The sequence below is a fragment of the Denticeps clupeoides genome, chromosome 1, assembly GCF_900700375.1.
Source record: "Denticeps clupeoides chromosome 1, fDenClu1.1, whole genome shotgun sequence".
In the NCBI taxonomy this organism is placed as follows: Eukaryota; Metazoa; Chordata; class Actinopteri; order Clupeiformes; family Denticipitidae; genus Denticeps; species Denticeps clupeoides.
This window is the reverse complement of record NC_041707.1, coordinates 5,658,308-5,679,113: the sequence shown is the minus strand read 5'-3', so window position 1 is coordinate 5,679,113 and position 20,806 is coordinate 5,658,308. Positions and strand designations below refer to the sequence as shown.

At 42.4% G+C, this 20,806-nt stretch overlaps 1 protein-coding gene across 16 annotated transcripts in view; it reads right to left on the bottom strand.

Moving 5' to 3' along the window:
- The window catches only part of nrxn3a (neurexin 3a), a 236,087-nt gene that overhangs the window by 9,380 nt on the left and 205,901 nt on the right, over positions 1-20,806 (bottom strand). For all 16 annotated transcript variants that reach the window (XM_028987720.1, XM_028986089.1, XM_028992522.1 and 13 more), the window contains 2 exons: positions 14,901-14,990; positions 13,828-14,132 (listed from right to left, as the gene is read on the bottom strand). In XM_028987720.1, coding sequence (XP_028843553.1) covers positions 13,828-14,132; positions 14,901-14,990 — 395 coding nt within the window. The remainder of the gene's footprint in view (positions 1-13,827; positions 14,133-14,900; positions 14,991-20,806) is intronic.

Sequence of the window (20,806 nt, the reverse complement as noted above, 5' to 3'; positions counted from 1 at the left end):
TTTTGTCTCCAGCTCCCCTCCTACTTTCATTTCTGAGTGCCGCATTAGTCTTTGCCCTTCAGCCGTTTGCATGGCGTTTCATTACTGTAGATCTGCAGTGTGGAGCAGAAAGGCTTGAATCAAGCAAAGCGTTTGGAGATTATCTGTGCACCTTGAAGGGCCAGAGGTGTGATTTATGCCCCCCGTTCTCACTTGCCTGTGCCAGGCTCTTCGGCGTGGCCGTTTTTCAGTGCCGGCACGTCTTTATTAGGAGCAGATTAGAGCTGTAAATATTATTGGGCTTGATGGATAAATAAAATGTCTTTCTCCTGCCTTTTAGTGGACGGAAGAGAGAGTTTGCGGGCCTAGATAAAAAGGGAGGGGCCGGTTGGGCTCAGGATGGAACGCATTCAGCCGCACATCAATGGGAAAGCAGGCAGGGTGGCCCTTCACACCGGAGTAGTGTGGAATATTGCTCTGGGTAAATATAAAATTATTCATTGAATTTATATTTAGTGTGGCCAAAGACTCATCCTGTGACTGAAAGGGAGAAGATGACAGATGCAAAAAGCAAGCAAGAGCGCGAGACAGAGAAAAGGAGAGAGAGAGAGAGAGAGAGAAATAGCCTGATTCAGTGCAAAAATTCTAAATTACTCCTGATTTTCCTGCTGAACGGCTGGGCTACGGTGTTTAATATCATAAACAAGAGAAAAGCCGTGCCCATCATCTTCCATTCGGTGTTAAATGTCACAGACGCACCCAGACTTGAATATGCATATTTCTCCCCCCTCCGTGCGAGGTTTGACTCTCTGAAGAAACCCCAGCATCTGCCACCACTGATTTGTGTCGTTTTTTATTCTTTATTTTTTTTTGTGATTGAAACAGGACCGGAGGGGCCCTGGGGGGCCCAACCTATTTCAGGTGTGTGTTTCTTTCAGAGCCGTGGCCCATCAATGCGCAGCGACGGCCAGCGGGGACAAGGCGGCCAGCGTGATGACACTGGGTAACCGTTTACTGGTACTTTTATCATCTAATCCGAGTGGTAACAATGCAAGAATATGTTTCAGTGCCTAAGCCTTTAACATTCATCCCTGCGGATGGGGATTAATTGCTCCCCTCACTTAAACCGGGCCTGACAGTGACAGGAACTTAATATGGAACTCCTGGGAGATTAGCCAGTTTCCCCTATAGCGTTTCCCCAAAGCCCCCAAAAGTGCAGCAGATAAGCAAATCTTTCAATTTATTTGCACATTATTTAGAAGCACAAATGCTTTTCTCCAATCAAGAGTCATCCGTTTATTGGGTTGGTTTATTGATTTTGCGGAATTCCACCAGGCGTTCAGTAATGCAACAGGCAGAGGACACAACAAAATGAGCAGTGGGCAGCCATGAAAGGCGGTTCGGGGATTCGAACCGGCAACCTTCTGATTTCGGGTTTTCCGTTTCCTTACCCGCTAGGCCACCAGTGCTGGTGTGCAATTACTTCTGTCACACAGTCCATACACAGTGTAAATTAGTCTGATGGAAGAACATCCCCATGCGCGAACATTGTCAAAGATTGAGATTGTATCTGGGGTTGGGGTTGAGGCTGGAAGTGGAGAACAAATATTTTATACACGCTGTCTAGTTTTAAATGTATGTTCTGAAGAGAGTTTGTTAAAGTATAGCGACACAATACGATGGCGCGCATCACTCAGTAGATTCGATGTCTTCATGTAAACATGTGGGCTTAGTTGATATTAACCACGTTCATGTTTCTGGTTTGTATACACAGATTGTTTTTCGCCATTCAATTCACCTCATTTTTTGGAATCTTGGCAAATTGCATAAAATTTACAGTAAATCTAAAGATGTGTTTGTCTATTTCCACTGAGTAGTGCTCCTGGGGAATAAAACATGACACTCGATGCTTCTTAAATCTCAAAGACTACTCCAACGTCAGCGCTTTCCTTGGTGCTGCATAATCGATTCAGATGCCAGCTTGCTGTGAAATGAAAGATCCGGCCCCTGTGTTTACAGTAAATAAGACCGAGGCGGGGCTTCCGTCTACAACATGATATACATCCGTCATCATGAATGTGCTGATATACGTTTGCATGCCCGCGGGCAGAAATTTGCCAAAAATGCAGAGTTGATAAGCAGTTTTTCTGAGCATGGAATGGACGCAAATGCTTCTTAATTCAATATATACGTGGGAATTACTTTGATCATCCGACTGTAATCCAGCTCAGCTACCTCGGCTAATCGCTTCACTTTGTAATCCAAAGTTTTAAATTAGTGGATGAAATGATATCGGCATTAAGAATGATTTTTTAGGATGAGAGCAGGTGAAATTTTGAGGTGACTGGAAGCGGATGAGTTCTGCAATAAGAAGAGTTTCTGACAATTTGATCCAAATCTGCAGCTCTGAGGGGCGTGATTTTAAAGTGGTTAATTATTTCAGTCGATTAAAAAATGTCAACTATTGCAATGAATTTCGCAATGAATTAATTCAGATTGATTGTGATAAATTTTTAAATACTAATTCTTGCCAGTCGAATGTGGGAAAGAGGCTTCAAATGGGGTGACATCAAGCACCATTGAACTGAATTGTGGGTCCGTAGTTTTGCTTTAACATGAACTGTCTCTTGTGACGTGAGCGAGATACAATGCGTCCAGCCCAACTCACGAACGCAACACTGCTGCATCAGTGTAGTAAATTTTAACGTTGCATTGATTAACTTTCACAGACCTTATTTTCATGTTTTCACGGTGGTTCATAGTCATAATCTAACCATTCATCTCCAGCCAACAGCCACGTTTTTACATGGACATTGGACACTTGCGTCAAGCTCCCAACTGTTCACAGCCGTTTCATCTTCTGCCTCGCTGACTTCATGCCCCAGTCAGCAGCTGCTGCACAGCACAATAATGATGACCCAGCCACGGAATATTAAAGTGCACCAGTAGTCCTGCCATCACGCAGTGGCTGTGTCACATCATTTGCCTCACTTCATTTTGAGTCCTTTTTTTTTTTGTTTTTCTTGTTTAAGTGAGTCCTTATGTCACAGCAGAATGGATTTTTTTTATTTTTATTTTTGCAGCTCTCATAGTGACACAAGTCTAACCCCTGTATTAAAGAGACTCATTCTCACGATAGGACTACTTGAGGGGGTCACTGCAGATCGATAAGTGATTATTGTCGTCGTTATTACCTTAACCAGACTATTTAATGACCCCTTTTCAGTCCAGTTCACCAACTACTAGAGATCCATGTACATCATCCCAAGGGCTGCCAATGGTTAATGCTTCTCTAATTAAGATGCCGGCCTTTCTCCTGCTTCGCCGTTCTGTCTATTCCCTGCTGCCTGCTGCACCCAGTGGGACATTAATATTTCCTGGCACCGCTAGCCGGGCCTGTCAGTTATCTCATGGCAGAGCCGCGGTAAATATGCTGCATCGATTAAGCAGATTTGCATAGGCAGCGCTGGCCTTGAGGCAAAAAGCTGAATGCTAACCAACAACGTCCACAATGTGACAGACCCAAAATATCATCCCTCGCCATGGCCACGGGGGACATCTTCATCGAGGATGCATGTGGACGAGCGTATCAAACAAATGAGGCCATCACGCGACTTGGGTGCTTTTCAGGTAGCGATCAGGCAAAGGCCAGATGCAACCGGCCACCCCCCTCCTTTTTATGACCAGGCGGGCAGTCTGTGTGAATCGCAATTTCTTCATTTTCTGCTTTCAGGCCCCATAAAACCGTTTAAATGAATGTGGCCTCAAACAGAGATCCCCTCTCTTTGTTTCCTTTGTGGATCACAAGCTTGTCCTGTGTTTAAACCATGTTATCTGGGGTGCAGCAATGGCACAGCTCTGTTCTTTAGCATGTCACTCAGCACCAGATTTGATTTATTTGTTTTTAAGGTGCAGTCTGGACCCTTGATGATCCTCCCAGGAAGCTTATCTCCACAGAACCACGTAGTTTGGTGCATGCATCTGTTTCTGAAGCCTTTTCTATGAAGTCCTTTTCTTGCTGATCAGCAGTGGGTGGCTGGGTCTTACCACACTGAATCCTTTATAGAAAATGACACACAAAGACATCCTGGGCATTACTTTGGAAATGGCATTCAGCACAGCGCTACGTGCTTGTTTGCAGGTGAAAGGTCAAAGGGGTCCTCAGGATTCATGTAAAAAAATATATTAAACAAGTTTCACTAAAAGGCTCTACTAACCTTTAGTAAAATAAAAATATGCAAAAAATACAATCTCTCCACATCATAATCCATATTCACATTTAGTAACTATGTTGGATGAATTCATGCAGATATCTCATACAAAAACAAAAAACAAAAAAATATATAAATAAAGAAATAACTAAATAAATCTGTAAATATGACTCGTTGGGGGAAAATTAAGGGGAAATTAAGGGGAACATTAGAAAACATACCATACCAGTCAATGGTTTGGACTCACCTACTCTGTGCTGGTTATGGAGACTAAGATGGAGGCCATTTTGAAGAATCCAATGCAAGAAACAAAATTTTTGTATGTTTGATGAATCAGTTTTTTCAAAGTCGCTCTTTTTACTGCATCTTCATGACTACATTGTTCACTGGGGATGCGTGTGTTTCTCAAGCCCGAGGGCTGCGCCAGGATGGGCATCTGAAATAAATCTTGTGCCATGTCAGTTGTGCGGACAACCAGAACAGTTGATTCTCTATGGCGACCCTTAATGGGCCCAGGAGAAGGGAGACAATGACTGCATTGTTCATGTACAGTCATGTTAATGAGCTGCTTCATGACATGCTCATTAACATGAGTGAATGATAAGAAAGTGTTCAACATAAACCTTCAGGACTGTTGGAAACCGTCCCCGTTGTCTTAACCTAAGAATGTAAAATGTCGCCATCACAGCAAAAGCTCCCTGATTTGGAGTGACGTAAATGTTCAAATGTTCAACTTTATGCCTTATTTGCTATTTATTATTTAGCTATTTATTATTTTGTTTATAACCTGATCTCATGTAAGTTATTATAGTCCTGTGTCTTCAGTTTTTACCCATAAATGAGTAGGAGCGTCCAGACTTTTGACTGATAGTGTAAGTATGAGTCTAATTTCATATGGGCTTATGAAGCATGATTGCATCAGCATCCGTAATTTAAAATATTTCTCCCATGTAATGTTTCATGTAAGGAATTTGCATGTGACACAGGGGTGGACTGTTGTCCTTGGGTGAGGTCCGCAATCTCTGATTGCTCATCTTCATCCTCTCGTGAATGACTTTGTGTAATTAAAGTGAGTGTATGTCATGGCGAGGACAACTCATCTGCACTTCAACACCTCTGACCAGTCAGACCTCGGGCAGTGCGCTGTTTTGAGCATCTGACAGCTTGCGGTTTATGTAGTCCAATTGCCACAAGTCATTGCAGGCAGTTTCAAAAGGCGGCCATTCGTCTTCCGGTGTTAAAGCGAACAGAGTTTGGACTTGATCTTTAATCACTCTCCCCACAGCTGAGTGCAAGGTCACGGGGGACCGTGTGACAAACAGCGTTGGGGAGCCTTACACTTTGTGGAACGGCTAAAATTAGAAAACCAGACGCAGTGTGTTTTAATTACAGATCAGAATCTGCAGAGCGGTTTGTAGTAACTTGTGCACTTTTCACTCCGAGACTTGGGCTGGGGCAGATGAAACACTGAGGAGGGGTGAAACGGTGATATGGCACGATGTATTAATCAGTGGTGGAGGAAGTACTGAAGCTTAGTACTTAAGTAAAAGTACAAGTAACCTGCAAAATATGTACTCAAGTAAAAGTAGAAGTGCTACATCAACAATCTTACTTAAGTAAAAGTCCTAAGTACTTACTTTAAAATTTACTTTAAAGTATTTTTTTAAGTAAAAGTACTCACACAATGGTTTATCTCAACATCTGGGGTGTGCCATTTTGTAAAAGCATAGTACATATACTGATTTATGCCTGTACTGATGTCATTGCTCGTAATAATTACAAGCAATTATACAGTTTATGTGTATTAGAAAGTTTGGTGTGCTTATTGTGCGTGCACTCTGCAATACTGTGTGTACCTTAGAATTATGTGGATGACAAGTTATCTACTAGGTATTACCCACTAATATACCATTAAGATAAACCAATCAGGACATGATATATCTTTAAATCATTTATGTACTTGCAAAACTATTCAACATTTCTGTTAAGAGCAGTAAAAGGGAAACACAACCGTAACCAAACACCAGTGGTAACAAAGTAACTAGCACAATCAAGTATATTATTAGGCCTATTTACTGTGTTAAACTATGTATATAAACCTTATAATTACGAGACATTGCATTTAAGTGAATACAAAACCAAATTGGAGGGGGTCCTGAAATATGTGAGACACCCAGGAAATACAGGAGTGTTGGTGTATTGTGATCACATCTCTAGTCAGCGATGACTACTGATTGTGAAACAGGCGGAAAGCACCACTTCCAGCCAAGCTGGACCAGTGTTGTGCATGAACGCATTTAATGAACGGCGTTCATTGAACGCGTTCCTATTTTTCATGGACGCTGAACTGAACGAATCAGTTTACAAATTATGAACGTGAACGTGAGTGACGTTCACTCTGGCGAGACTGAAAGCCGCTCATGTTTTAAAGCTAGCATGGCTGGTGCTTTGAGTCTGATAAAAATTAATAAATAAAGAACGAACGTGAACTAGTTCATTTTTTGAGCTGTGAACATGGTTCAAAATGTAAAAAAATTAACTATGAACGTGAACTAGTTCTTTTTCAGTGTGAACTGGCACAACACTGAGCTGGACATTATGCTAGCAAAGACATTAAGCTATCTTCTCTGAGCTAATAAACCAGTTTTATCCTACCACCGTGTTAAAAAAATAATGAAGCTACACTGGTGTGATTTTTATACTATTTCTGTATGTCAGCATTCATTTCGCTAGATAATAGTATCATAACATGTCATAACATAGCATAGCATAGCATAGCTTATGTTTATCAAGCCGGTCTACCAGCTCGTGCTGTGAACTGACGCGCGCTCTGCCATCATTGGACCTAATAAAGCCTGATTGGTAGGAAACGGCAAACAATGCCAGAATGCCAGAAATAGGCAAACTATTTTTTCATGCAAGATTTTGAGGAAATTGTGTTCATAAAATGTAACGAGTAACGGCATAAATTGTTGAAATGTAGTGGAGTAGAAAGTACAGATAATTGCCGCAAAATGTAGTGGAGTAAAATAAAAAGTATGCATTATTATTTTTACTTAAGTAAAGTACATATACGTAAAAATTTACTTAAGTACAGTAACGAAGTACAAATACTTCGTTACATTCCACCACTGGTCTTAATTACCCGCACATCAGGTTCATGTAACTGGCTGGCCTTCCTGCTCTATAAGAGTCTGGTTGCAGAAGTTCTGTTCTTAATTCATGCACGCATACAAGAAACCTTATAGGGCTAATCTATGCATGCTAATCAAACCTATCGTAGCACTAGCAAATCAGTACAAACTTGTGAGCGAACGCATGTGCCTAGTGAACAGCCTGGGCACTATTTTCAACATGGCACTAATGACAGCACTATGCACAGAGCGTGGGGCTTGTTGGCTAGTGTAAGGTCAAAGGTAAAAATTCAGACGATAAAAAAAAACAAAAAAAAAAAACACAATGCCACACTGTTCTGAGCACCACTTTGAAAATCGTGTGATTTTCTTAGGCTACGTAAATTATAATTGCTGTTGTTGTAGAGTAAAAGTTGTGAAACACTGCAGCACAGCACACGGTGACATAACGAAACATGTCCTCTGCATTGAACCCATCACTCTTGTTGAGCAGTGGGTATCCATGACAGGCACCTGGGGAGCAGTGTGCAGGGATGGTGCTTTGCTCAGTGGCACCTCGGTGGCACCTTCTCATTACGGGGCTGCTTCCTTAACCGCTAGACCACCACCGCAATAACATTGCATTTTAAATCCAGAGAACCAAACATATATTTCCGTTTGAATACCAGTAGGTAACATAAATTAAATTACTCACTTATTATGGATCCATTACTTACTTAATGACTTATTATATTTACTATAACGTCAGTGCAACTGCCAGCCAATTTCCAGGCTGTAAGAGGTAACATTATCCTCCCAGCTCTTTGCCAAGTGATGTTAAGTTCTGCCAAAGCTATTAACAAGAGGGAGGGGATGTTTTAAACACACCATTTCCTTTTATTGATTTCTCATAAAAAAAGTCAAACATTTTCAGAATCAAACTGTATAAAACTGAACATAGGACTCTGGTTTTTTTTGGCTCCTAGGTGGTGGAATGGAGTTCATCTAGATGCCTGAACAGCTGATTCACTGAGTGCTCTCAAACCTATTTCACAGGCCCTTATTTAACGATTATTTTCCGAAACAGAAAAAAACTGAACTAAATAGGCTTTTTAAAAATAAAAGGCAATTTATGGAAGTCAGTGACGACTGGAGCTTTTCAGCAAACCATTTGCTTGCAGATGGATACTGAATGCGAGCGTGGAAATCAGACTCACTGCATCTACAAACCCCCAGGGAGGCAGCGATTTTACGACCCTGCTCAGCTTTCCCCAACACATGTAAAATATGGGACAGCCGCTGTCTCCCTGCACGCCGCGTCCTGAAGTCTATCAGTCCTCAGCAATGCTGCAGCTTTTCCGCAGCCTCCTGCAGGCAGATAAGTGGATTTTGGCAGCTGCTCCAGAGCAGTGTTAGTCTTATTTGCGATGTTTTGCTGCCACTTTCCATGCAATTTGACCCCACAAACCATTACTTCTTAGCCAACGCAAGCAATATGACTATCTTCTGTCTTCTCCAGACGGCTCACCAGCTTCTTGGTCTATACAAAAGAAAGGGTCTTTGGTATTTGCTGGTAAGGCTCAAGGTGCTTGAAGTACAAAACGTGTAGTATAGTCATGCACTAAACTAAGGAGATGATGCTAACTGGCACAGAAAGACTGATATTAACAAAGAGTGTCATTATTATACACAAAATAACATAAAAATTTATATTCTCAATCAACGTGCACGAGAAAAATAAAAAGGCAGTTATTAATATTTATACTTCACTGATATGCGCCCCTGTGTATCAATAAAGTCAAATAACAAATTAGGAATCTGTGAGCTTATTCAAATAGAACAGGGACGCGGTCTTCTTTCTGCATTACTACTGCGGAGTGTCTGTGTTACCATTGTACAGATTATAAAGACTGAAGTATGCAACTGAAGTCTCCAACAACCGTCTGAGCGGTTTATGAAAAATCCCCGGAGCCCAAATCTCACAAGGCGGCAGGTTTATGAGGAGAAAGGCCATTCCTGGTGAGATGAGGCACTGAAATGCCGGCTTTCTCTTCCTTACTGTAACCGGCCCTGGTCTCAGTTTGCACATTCTCACCGTCAGTGAGCAAAAACTGACTCCGCTTCATGATCAGAATCGTTCTGTTCCTTGGTCGTGGTATAGGGCTCCATTACAGGGGGCACAAAAGATAATAACGATCACTTGGAAGAGTTTTATTATAGACAAGCCGGCACTTTTTGCTACTAGTTGCCATATACGGCCAATTTTGAATATAATAAAGCCTTCATGTTCACCCCCACCCGCATTCAGCCTCCTCTTTGCACGTGGCACATACCAAAATGTTTCATTTTATCGAATCTGGGTCATAGCTACTTTTTTTGGGGGGGGGTTATGTTTTATGTCGAGGGGTTGGGTTCTATACATTTAACATCTTTGAAGTTAAGGACAGTCAGCATGTTGAATTTCCGCGGGCGGAAGGTAAAGCCTCGGCCATTGTTGTGCGTCTAAGCCAGCAGGGGCTATTCGAAATCGCAGGTGAACCTCAGACAAGTTGCCGTAATTGAGGCCGGAGCTTCTGTGTGCGTTCCTGAGCCCCCTTCTTAATTAAACTGAATCCAGAGATCCTGCTCCAATTTCGACTCGAGAGCAGAGCACAAATGACACAAATAGACTCGTCCCATGAACTCCCCATTCAACGCAATGTCTGGAAGTGCGGCACACAATTAAATTAGTTCCCAACTGAGGCGTTGGAGCTTGTTTACGGATCCTGTTTGCACAAATTAAGACAGGAAGCAAACATGACCGGCAGCTTGTTGACCCACCGCACTGCTCAGCCTTAATGAGAAATCCCTCGCCGGTCCCCGGTCTCCCGTTCAGACGGACTCGGCGAGCAGCCTCTTAATCCCTCACTTCGGTAAGCATTGCAAACGCTCCATCCTCACCGACTTCATTTACAAAAAGTGTCGTTATCGGCCAGAATCACACTACATGCGAACACAAAAGGCCGAAAAAATACATATTTACAGTATCATCATTATGGAATTGACTTGGACAAATATTTTTTAGATTTTAAAACTGTGTGAGAACAAAGAGAGAAGGTAGTGCATGGAGCAAACCCATAGTCAAATAGTCATTTTTATGATGTGAAATGTAACGCGTGAGCGTGGTAGTAGCCTAGCGGGTAACACACTCGCCTATGAACCAGAAGACCCAGGTTCAAATCACGCTTACTACCATTGTGTCCCTGATCAAGACACTTAACCCTGAGTTGCTCCAGGGGGGGACTGTCCCTGTAGCTACTGACTGTAAGTCGCTATGGATAAGGGCATCTGGTAAATACCGTAAATGTAAATGTAAATGTAACAGTTTTGATAACATGAAGCATGTTCAACATACGATAGAAAAAAATTATAATTTAGCACTTACAGTACAGGTCAAAAGTTTTGAAACACCTTCTCATTCAATGTGTTTTATTTTCATGACCATTTACATTGGTATTTACTGAAGGCATCAAAACTATGAATGAACACATGTGGAGTTATGTACTTAACAAAAAGTGGAGACCTGGCCTCCACAGTCACCGGACCTGAACCCAATCCAGATGGTTTGGGGTGAGCTGGACCGCAGAGTGAAGGGCAAAGGGGCCAACAAGTGCTAAACACCTCTGGGAACTCCTTCAAGACTGTTGGAAAAGCATTTCAGGTGACGACCTCTTGAAGCTCATCGAGAGAATGCCAAGAGTGTTCAAAGCAGTAAGAAACTAGAATCTAAAACATGTTTTCAGTTATTTCACCTCATTCCTTCATAGTTTTGATGCCTTCAGTGAGAATCTACCAATGTAAATGGTCATGAAAATATAGAAAACACATTGAATGTGAAGGTTTGTCCAAACTTTTGGCCTGTTCTGTATATTGAGTAACATTAAGTGCTACGCAGCTTTTGCTTGTATGGTTAGTGCACCATCACATGCAAATAAACTCCAACAGCCCTGCAGGCCTCAGTCAGACGGAGCCCCGGTGCCGACGCGGTGCACACGTAGGCAAAGCGCACATCTGCTGATCACCACTTCATTTGCCTGCAGCCTATCTGCTGCCCGGGGAATGGACTGAGCTGTGACGTTTGACCGACCGCCTACGGTTTAATGAGGAAATCAGACACAGCCGGGTTCAAAGGCAGCGCGATAGCGAGCATTTCCAGGATGCACTGATATCGCCACAGGTGTAAAATCGCCACAGTGTGTGTGTGTGTGTGTGTGTGTGTGTGTGAGAGAGAGAGTTTTCACTAGGCACAGTGATGGAGGTTACATGGAACGCCTAAATAAATAAAAAAAAACAATGGTTCATCATTATGCATTTGTGTTGTCTTTGACCTCTCTTGGAGAGAAGCTGCCGAGGGTAAATAGGCTGTCACTAGAGATTTTATTGTTTTTTTTTTCTACAGACAGTGACATACACAGTAAAGAGAGTGATGGCTTTAATATCACAGCCACCGGGTCACTTTGTTCTGAACGGCCAGTATAATTATATTTGCCATATCACATTCTTTTTATTGGCTCACCATTTATTTGTAAAACGGCCGGTTTCGCTGTCAGGAGGATTGACGCGGCCTGCCTTCCGCATTTATCTCCGGGGCGTACAGCTGTACACAGATCGTGCTTTTATGCGGTCAGACGGCATTAAAACGAAACCGAGCAAAAACCCTGGTGTCATATCTGCAGATGGTCAATCAAATGAAGCTGGAGGACACTGGACGCCTCCATGGCTTGTGTGAAAATAAGCAGTCACTGTTTTGCATGTGGCCAATCCCCCTCGCGCACTGGACCCACAAACTAAAAATGGCACGACATGCGACATGATCACCGGTGGTGATCTGGAGAACACAGAATGACGGAAAGGGGCGGGGCTTCTGCCCTTTGTAGACAAACTTCGCAGCCCATTTGTCATAACCATGTGCACCCATCTATTTCTTGAGACAGATTCATATATATATATATATATTTTTTTTTTTTTGTCACGACGCACCCTTAGGTGTCACAACACACCTTAAGACCCCGCCTACTTGACCGCTCAAGCAGCCAGACCGATGACCATCAGCACTATTCACCGAAGGAGCGGTTGTCTGTTACACTTTAGCGCAGAGTTGTGGACCTGGCTCCGCCCAGGCCCGGCCCTAACAAATTTGGAGCTGTAGATGAGATTTTAGGATCTTGCATTGCGCTAAAGTCCCCTGCTTGTCCACCTTTATGACATGGCAGAAACAAGACACAACGAAAATGTCTTTATTATTATCACTACTAATCCTTAAAAGGCTCTGCTAAGCAGGTAAACTTATGTGGGCTTGGTCTTTTCATGTTGTAACATGTGCAGTCATGTTCAGCTTTATGTGGGTTGGGTGTTTAAAGGGCCGGTGCTATTGGGTAGCGTAAGGGTTATGTCCCTTTGGGGTTAAGTGGGGTGACTGGTTTAGGGCAGTTGATACGGTTTAGAGGAGGAAAGTAGGCATGACCATTTTGTTCTCTCCCACTCTCCACATCCACAGAGCACCTGGAGGAGCACCAGCCCCAAGTTGGTATTGGAGGAGCAGGAACCCTAGGGAGAGGAACCACTCAGCACACCCCTACTGTCTTTTCACTTGGTGACCCAAAAAAAACAGCCTCTCCAGGCGTGTTAAAACTTACAAAAGTGTCTGCGGTTTTCCTCTTATTGCCTTCGCACATGACAACACACACACGCACACACACACACACACACATATATTCTCAGTGGTATTCCCCCCAAAAATCTAGAATATCATAGATCTGTAATATCATAGAGTTACACGGTAATGCCTACATGCATCAGAGGGAAATATTTAGATAAATTGTCTGGGGATAGTAAAAAAAAAAGTTAATGTCAGTGCATTGTTTTATTTCAAGTCACACTCTACTCACATCTCCCAGTAGTTTTCATTATTCACAAAGATTCAGTGAGCCACCCCCACCTTTGAATAATTATTATCCTACCCTCGTGTGTTTACAATGTGTATTTCATGAGTTCCGTGGGACAGGTCTGGGACTGCATCATTATGTAATGTAAATACTAATAAAAGTGCATAATTTGACACAGTCACACCCTCCAGCATCTTCTAAACTCCAGCCACACCTCCACACTCCACCCCTCATCAACCTTGGACTGGCCTGGGGGGCTTCTTTCCCTACTTGTTTAGTAAAATGCTCCTATTTTGTGCCCTTCATATTAACAATGTTATTAACAATTTAACAATATTAACTTTGGAAGCAGTGGTGAAGTGATATGATTTTTTAAAGAACTTCTTCAGGAATGACTCATTACCTCCTTCCAGAAAAGAGCAGCAGTTTCATAACCGATGCCCTCGTTTATTTAAAGAAGCTAATCTGGGACGAGCGGGTATTGTGGAGAGATGCCGCGTGCTCCACACATGCCGGTGATGGAGGGTTCGGGGCTGCTTCCTGTCATTGGAGGGCGGGGTCTGTGGTGCTAGCTGTTCCCTGTGAGGGACGTAGGCTTACCTGCATGGTGGGTTGTGAGCGGTGTTTCCGAGTGGTGGTGGTGGACATGGTGGTGGTGGTCTCTATGAAGGTGGTGGACATGTCGGGCGGCAGGGCGGTGGTCCGCGCGGACCCCGCTGACGGCACCTCCCCAACGAGCCGCACGCTGCCGTTGATTCTGATGTTGGGGTTGCCCTGGGCGGCCATGTTCAGGACCTTTAGACCATTGTAGTACAGGCCAGACAGCTGACCCTGAAATGGCCTTCCGCGGTCTGAGCCTCCAATCACCACGGTGGCCTGGGTGTTGAATATCGTCAGCTGACGGCCTGCAAATGGGAAGGTAAAAGGAAGAGAAATTTTGTGTCATTAAAATGGTGAAAACTGGTGAAAAATGGCCTACCCTTGAATTCTTACTACTTAATAAAGGATAATTATTATTTTAAGTCACAGTTTGACAGATGACACCACACATTTCAACAAAAGTCCAGGAGATTTTATCTGATTTCTGTTCTAATGTTTAGATTTTTCTGTTGCACTGGCTCATGAGAAAACCACCTTCCAATATCTTCAGAGGATGAATAGACAATTGTGAAAAATATTCCATAGAGCAAGGGTTGTAAGATTTGTATTATCCACGTGTATTTCACAATAGACTTAAAGGAATGTTAATCTACATAACCACAGAATATGAGAAATCATACATAATGTACATGTTATTGCACATTATATTCACACTTTTTTACCAAGTATTCATAGTAATGGTGAACATGTTGTGAGTAGTGAGTGTTGCTGAGAATAATGTTATTGGGCAGTGTACAGATATCACACAGTATTCAATGCTAATAAATATTAATTTTGATATTGCACAGCTGTAGGTTTGAAGGAAGGAAGTCCGGGAGTTTGGGGGGTTCGACTGTGTGGTCAGTGCAAGTAAGAGTTTAAATAGATACACATATTGCACACATACATCATACTCAACAATAGAAACTACAATAGAGAGCAAGAAACTACAACCAAGTCGATCACAGAAAGGTAATAATTTAAAAAAGAAAGAAAATAAATGACTAAATAACAGTTTGAAGTAAATAGGTTACCTTTCTCCTGTAGCCACTCCTCCACAGGTCTGGCGTATTTCATGGGGATCTTCTTATTTGCCATTTGAATGCGTTCGTTATCATTGTGCACTATGCATTTAGAGAAAAAAAAGAAGATGAATTAACATCACCTTCAATATGTTGCTCACAAACATGCGTCAGAAATTAAAATTCTTATTTACTTGATGTATAGTCACACAATCAAGTTTCAAGATACAAATGAAGCAAGATTTCAGTGTTTATTTCATCTTTTGTTTGTCTATTTAGCTCTTTCACTGTAAGGCCTCTGGGGTTCTGCAGCTTTTTTAAGGAGCAGCACTCTGCCTGGGGTACTGAGTATAATCTCTGCCCGATAAACTGCCATGTCCTGCTGTTCTTACACCGATGGAACACAAGCTGCCACAGGGCACAGTGTGAATCAAATTTCATGGCTCCAGGGATCGGGGTACATGAGAGCCCACCTAAAGGGAGACCTCCACCCTGCCGACCTCCACCAGCACTGTGGGGGACACGCCATCAAAGTTTCCCCGTAAAGGGAGGAGAGGGGCTCATACATCCCCACAGCAGATCTGACAAAGGAAAATTGTGTTCTAATAGTCCATCCGGGGTCCACAATGTACAGGTCACACAACTGAAGATGCAATGCAGTCTAAAAACTGTGCAATTAATAAGTCATATTTCACCATAAATAATCATCTGTACAAGACCAACATTTAAAATCCTGTTCTAAAAAACAAATAAAAGTTTTCTTTAGTCACTTTTTTATATTTTGGACCATGACTGCAATGAAGCTAGGCACATATGGCTTAATATGTCAATGAATAAAATAAACATCAACAATAAAAATAACAACAATAAATATGACAGTGAGCTAGCGGACATTTAGATGCTAAGACGCTCAGGCTACCTACTGGAAAAGATAAACACGTTACTATGTATCATCCATGGGGATAGATAGGAAATTCATAAAGAAGTCCCAGTTCTGGTGTGGCCTCTGTTTCTGCCACACCATTCTCAGTTGACAATGAAGTCAATGAAACATGCTTTAATAATTTCTATTAAAGTTTCTAAGCACCTCAGACCCAAGTCAGATGGCCTTGATGCAAAAGCATTTTTCTACAATGTGATAGATTTAAATTACCTTCACACCACTCATCTGTCTCAACTGATATTTAAACCAGGAAAAAAAGGACACTACTGTTTCTCTAAAGTGGTGGTGGTGGCCTAGCAGTTAAGGAAGCGGCCCCGTAAACAGAAGGTTGCTGGTTCGAATCCCGATCCGCCAAGGTGCCACTGAGGTGCCACTGAGCAAAGCGCCTTCCCCACACACTGCTCCCCGGGCGCCTGTCATGGCTGCCCACTGCTCACTCAGGGTGATGGGATAAATGCAGAGGACAAATTTCACTGTGTGCACCATGTGCTGTGCTGCTGTGTATCACATGTGACAATCACTTCACTTTACACTCTAGTGAATTTCATATACTGTCAAATTCAGATTGGCTGAAAATATAAGTGATTTTGAAAAAATGCAGGTGCATGACCCTGTGTTGATCATTGGCTTCAGAGGTTCTAGTAGATCTCAGGTCCTTTGATCCAGAGAAATAGAAGGAATCCCTTACTTTTTCAAGTAGACATAAATGTGGCAATCTCTCACATTTGAAAGTAAAACATCACCAGGTGGAGGAGTCCCAAATTTTTCACAAGTGTGTGGGATGTGTGGTGCATATATGCAAATTTTTTTTCAGGCTGAATGCTAAAAATCACAATGGATGATATAATAGAACTGTCCCATAGAACTACTGTACTACAAACTAAAACAAAAAAAAAACACCAAAATAGAATAAACACTCTACATGATATTGCTGGCCACATCCAACGGTTCTTTCTGGTGCACCATGATGTATAATAAATTATAATTCATAAGAAAAAAATATAATAAATAATTGATTATGTTATATGGCTACTGCAGCGTACGGATTCTTTGTAATATTGTGACATGGTAAGATACTATCCCATGATTCCTCTCAGCCAATCTGGAACTATCTGTGGTAAAATTAAGCTAATTAGAGTGAAAGCATACAGTGACACAACGAAATGTGTCAACTGTATTTAACCATCATCCATGGTGAGCAGTGGGCAGCCATGATAGGCGCCCGGGGAGCAGAGTGTGGGGACGGTACCTTGATCAAGGGGACCTCAGTGGCACCTTGGTGGTTCGTGATTCGAACCAGCAACCTTCCGGTTAAGATTCCGCTTCCTCACCCGCTAGGCCACCACTGCCTAAAGTGAAGTCTTAAATCATCCCCTTCCTCCTTCTGACTGCCATTTCAGAAAATGCCAGAATGATTAACAAATGAACCTCATCTTTGTTATAATATTGACTAAAAAAAAATGCTATGCAAAGAAAAAAGTAAAGAAAATTCAATCTAGACCAATTTATGGCCATGCAAGGCCACGAGGCACGTCTGGGCTTCACGTCTTTGATCTTCCAGTTTCAAGGCAGTTGAATGAGTGACTGAAGAGACACCCAAGCAGGTCTGAGTGGCACTGAAAAAGGGATTATGCGGTCAAGGAACAGGAAACAAGAAAAAAATGTAGCTTCAAAGGCAAGAGTGCAGAGCTGTCAGGTATGTTTTGTGTGTGTGTGTGTGTGTACCTATCGTTCTGGTAGCTTCAACAGAAATTCATAATGGGCAACAGAATTCTGATTTCCACTGCAGTCAGTGTAAACATCCCTCCAGGATGTTTAATGGAGTAAAAAAAAATTTTTTTACCATGATAACTATATGGAATTGGATGTTAGTGGATGAAAACGAAAGGAGAAATAAAAATTACACACACACACACACACTTCACGCCGGTCATAAAATGGGCTCTCGGGCGTCCCTGCAGTGTGCAAGGAGACAATGTTGGTGATGTGTTTATCTCGACACCCTTGGTTGCTCCACTCAAATACAGGTTTAGTGCAGCAGCTCATACTGAAGCTTTATCTTCCTCTCTCCCTGGAGAGGTTTAAACAGGGTAAGAGGCGTTGGTTTTTTAATCATAAGCATTCATCTTTCATCTCACATGCCATGAACACAATTAAAAAACGTCAGGTACTGTACAGATGCGTTTTTTTTTTTTTTCTTACAAACCTGTGAGATCTAAGCTGCAATACTGACTACCCCGCAGAGATCAAAAAGAAAGGGAGTTCGGGGTCCACAGAAACAAAATTCCGCCCAGGACAGACCTTATCATCTCATATGCTGAGGCTGATCCAGGCTGTCAGTCCGCTCGCAGCGACAGGACGTCAGATCCTGTGCCGTCCCGACTCAGCACGGTGACACCAGCGTGCATTTCTCACAACATGTTCCTTGAAGGCATCTGACAATAATGGCCAAGTAAAATAATGTGTTGTGGAGCATTAAATTGTGTATATGTGTGGTGAGCACAACTGTAAAAGTCACACACTATTCATGGTAAGGGGCGAGAAGAAACTGCACATTTCATATGCAAATGCGACGGAATCCAGTTAAAACCGCTCAGCGTGATTGCCCATGGCCCACCAGCTACAGCAGCTGGAACTAGAGGAAATAAGTCCTTCACAGCAATCAAATGCTCTCAAAAAGAAATAAATAAGAGCGAGCAAAAGAGCTTCAGTAATGCCGCACACGATCCTTTGAAAGCAATCAACCTGTTTTGCTCACCTCGATCTCACACGAAAAAAAAAATAAAATAACCTTAATCTGCACATATTAGCACCAGAATTTCTGTTATATTTCAGCAGCTAAATGGAACACAGATTTAAGATAGGGGAACTGTTTTCAAACTAAACGCTAAGCGTGGGGAATGGTTGCTAGAGTGCCATTACGGTACAATTTATCCAGAGTTACCTTCAGTAGTCACCCTGCTCAGGGCCACTGTGCCAGTAGGTGAGTGTGTCACCCACTAGGCTACTACCACACTAGTGTAAGGTCATCGGCAACCTCAGTACCTACATACAACACATTGCTGTATGTTTAAAGGACCCATGACATAGAGACTTCCCCTAGCCTGTCCATGGCGATATTTATATAGAGCGGAAGCTCAGACAGTTGGATCTGGAATGTCTCCCCTTATGACATCATAAGGGGAAAGGGACTTATATAAAAGACTTATATAAAAGCAAACCACCCTTTTATTTGGTGTGTAATTATTTCTGACATCAGAAAATAGAAGGAGTCCAATGGCTGACATGCTCTCATGTACACATCTTACTTGTTATGAATGATTGATTGTGTCTTGTTTTATCTATTCATTGATGGGAATCTTGAGGTTTTCTTTGCCCTTACTTGGTGTTGCAAGTCTGAAACTAATGAACCAATCATGTGATCCATCCTTCTGAGAGTGATTTATTATGTGCAGTTATGCATGTCTCCACGCCCCATTCCAGACGTAAAGGGATCTGAAGATGCACACCAAAAAGCACATGTAGTGACATTTTCAGCTCTGGCAGACTATAAAGTGGCTAGCCGCTGGCTATTCTGTAGTTGTCAGTTGCGTCCTGCTGCTCTGCGCGATGTACAGTGGCGTCTCAACCCACGCCGACCTGACAACACTGAAATGGTGCAGCCTCTATTTGACTGTACCATGAAGACCAGGGCCATTGTCGCTGGGGCAACGGCTCAGCCGAGCACAGCGCAGATGTAATTGTCTGCCATTTTCCCTGCTGTCACTCGCTATTACCTCGCCCGGGATCAGAGGGTGGCAGAGGAGACACGGGGACATCAGAAAGATGAAGCACTAGCGTCAACAAAGGCAGGAAAAGGCACACGCCTGGGCTCAGTCCAAAAACTAGTTACCCACCACGCCTCGATCCTCCATGAGAACATCTGGAGGACAGGACCAAGTGAGCAGCAGTAGGATCTTATCAATGTCAAACTGCTTTAGTGAGTGTTGATGTTCTGACAACGGGGGACACACTTACGCCACTGACTAATCTGGGAGAAATTTCAAAGACCCACAACGACATATCGCTGGCCCTCCTTCCTTTCCACTTTCCCCTTCTGTTAACTTTGTTATTTTTTGTTACACTGTTATTTTTTTAAATAGTTAATTTACGTTTTTTGCTAATGCACCATTCCAACCAGACAAATTCCTTGTTGGCCAAACTTGGCAAATTCTGATTCTGTGGGCTTAGTGTTTCTGAGATGCATGGACCACCCAAAAAATACAGTAATTATCATACTATCCATTCATTCCATACAAGAGCGCTTGTAGATAGAAGTAAGACAATGAGTTGAATAAAAAAATTGCCTCATTATAATTAGGAACATTTAACTAAAATAATGTACTGGCTGTTTAAGATGCTATATGTGGAAACTACTACTACATACAAGCTTCAACAGAGACTGTGATGAGGTGTCAATAAAGTGACATAGTGACATAGGTGGTAGTAGCCTAGTGGGTAACACACTCGCCTATGAACCAGAAGACCCAGGTTCAAATTCCACTTACTACCATTGTGTCCCTGAGCAAGACACTTAACCCTAAGTTGCTCCAGGGGAGGACTGTCCCTGTAAGTCGCCCTGGATAAGGGCGTCAGATAAAAGCTGTAAATGAAAATGTAAATTGTTTTACTCACTAATTATCATATTTAACGAACTGACAATTAACCGAATTAAAGTTATACAAGGTGGGCCATTTATATGGATACACCTTAATAAAATGGGAATAGTTGGTGACATTGAACACATTTTATAAGTGGTCAGCAACTTGTAAATAACATATAAAGTTAATAAAGTTAAGTTAAAACCAAACACACCATTGTGAAATTACCAATAAATTTAATGTGCCACATGACCCTCTTCCTTTTGAAAAAACAAAAGTTGGATCCAATGGCCGACTTCAAAATGGCCACTATGGTCACCACCCATCTTGAAAAG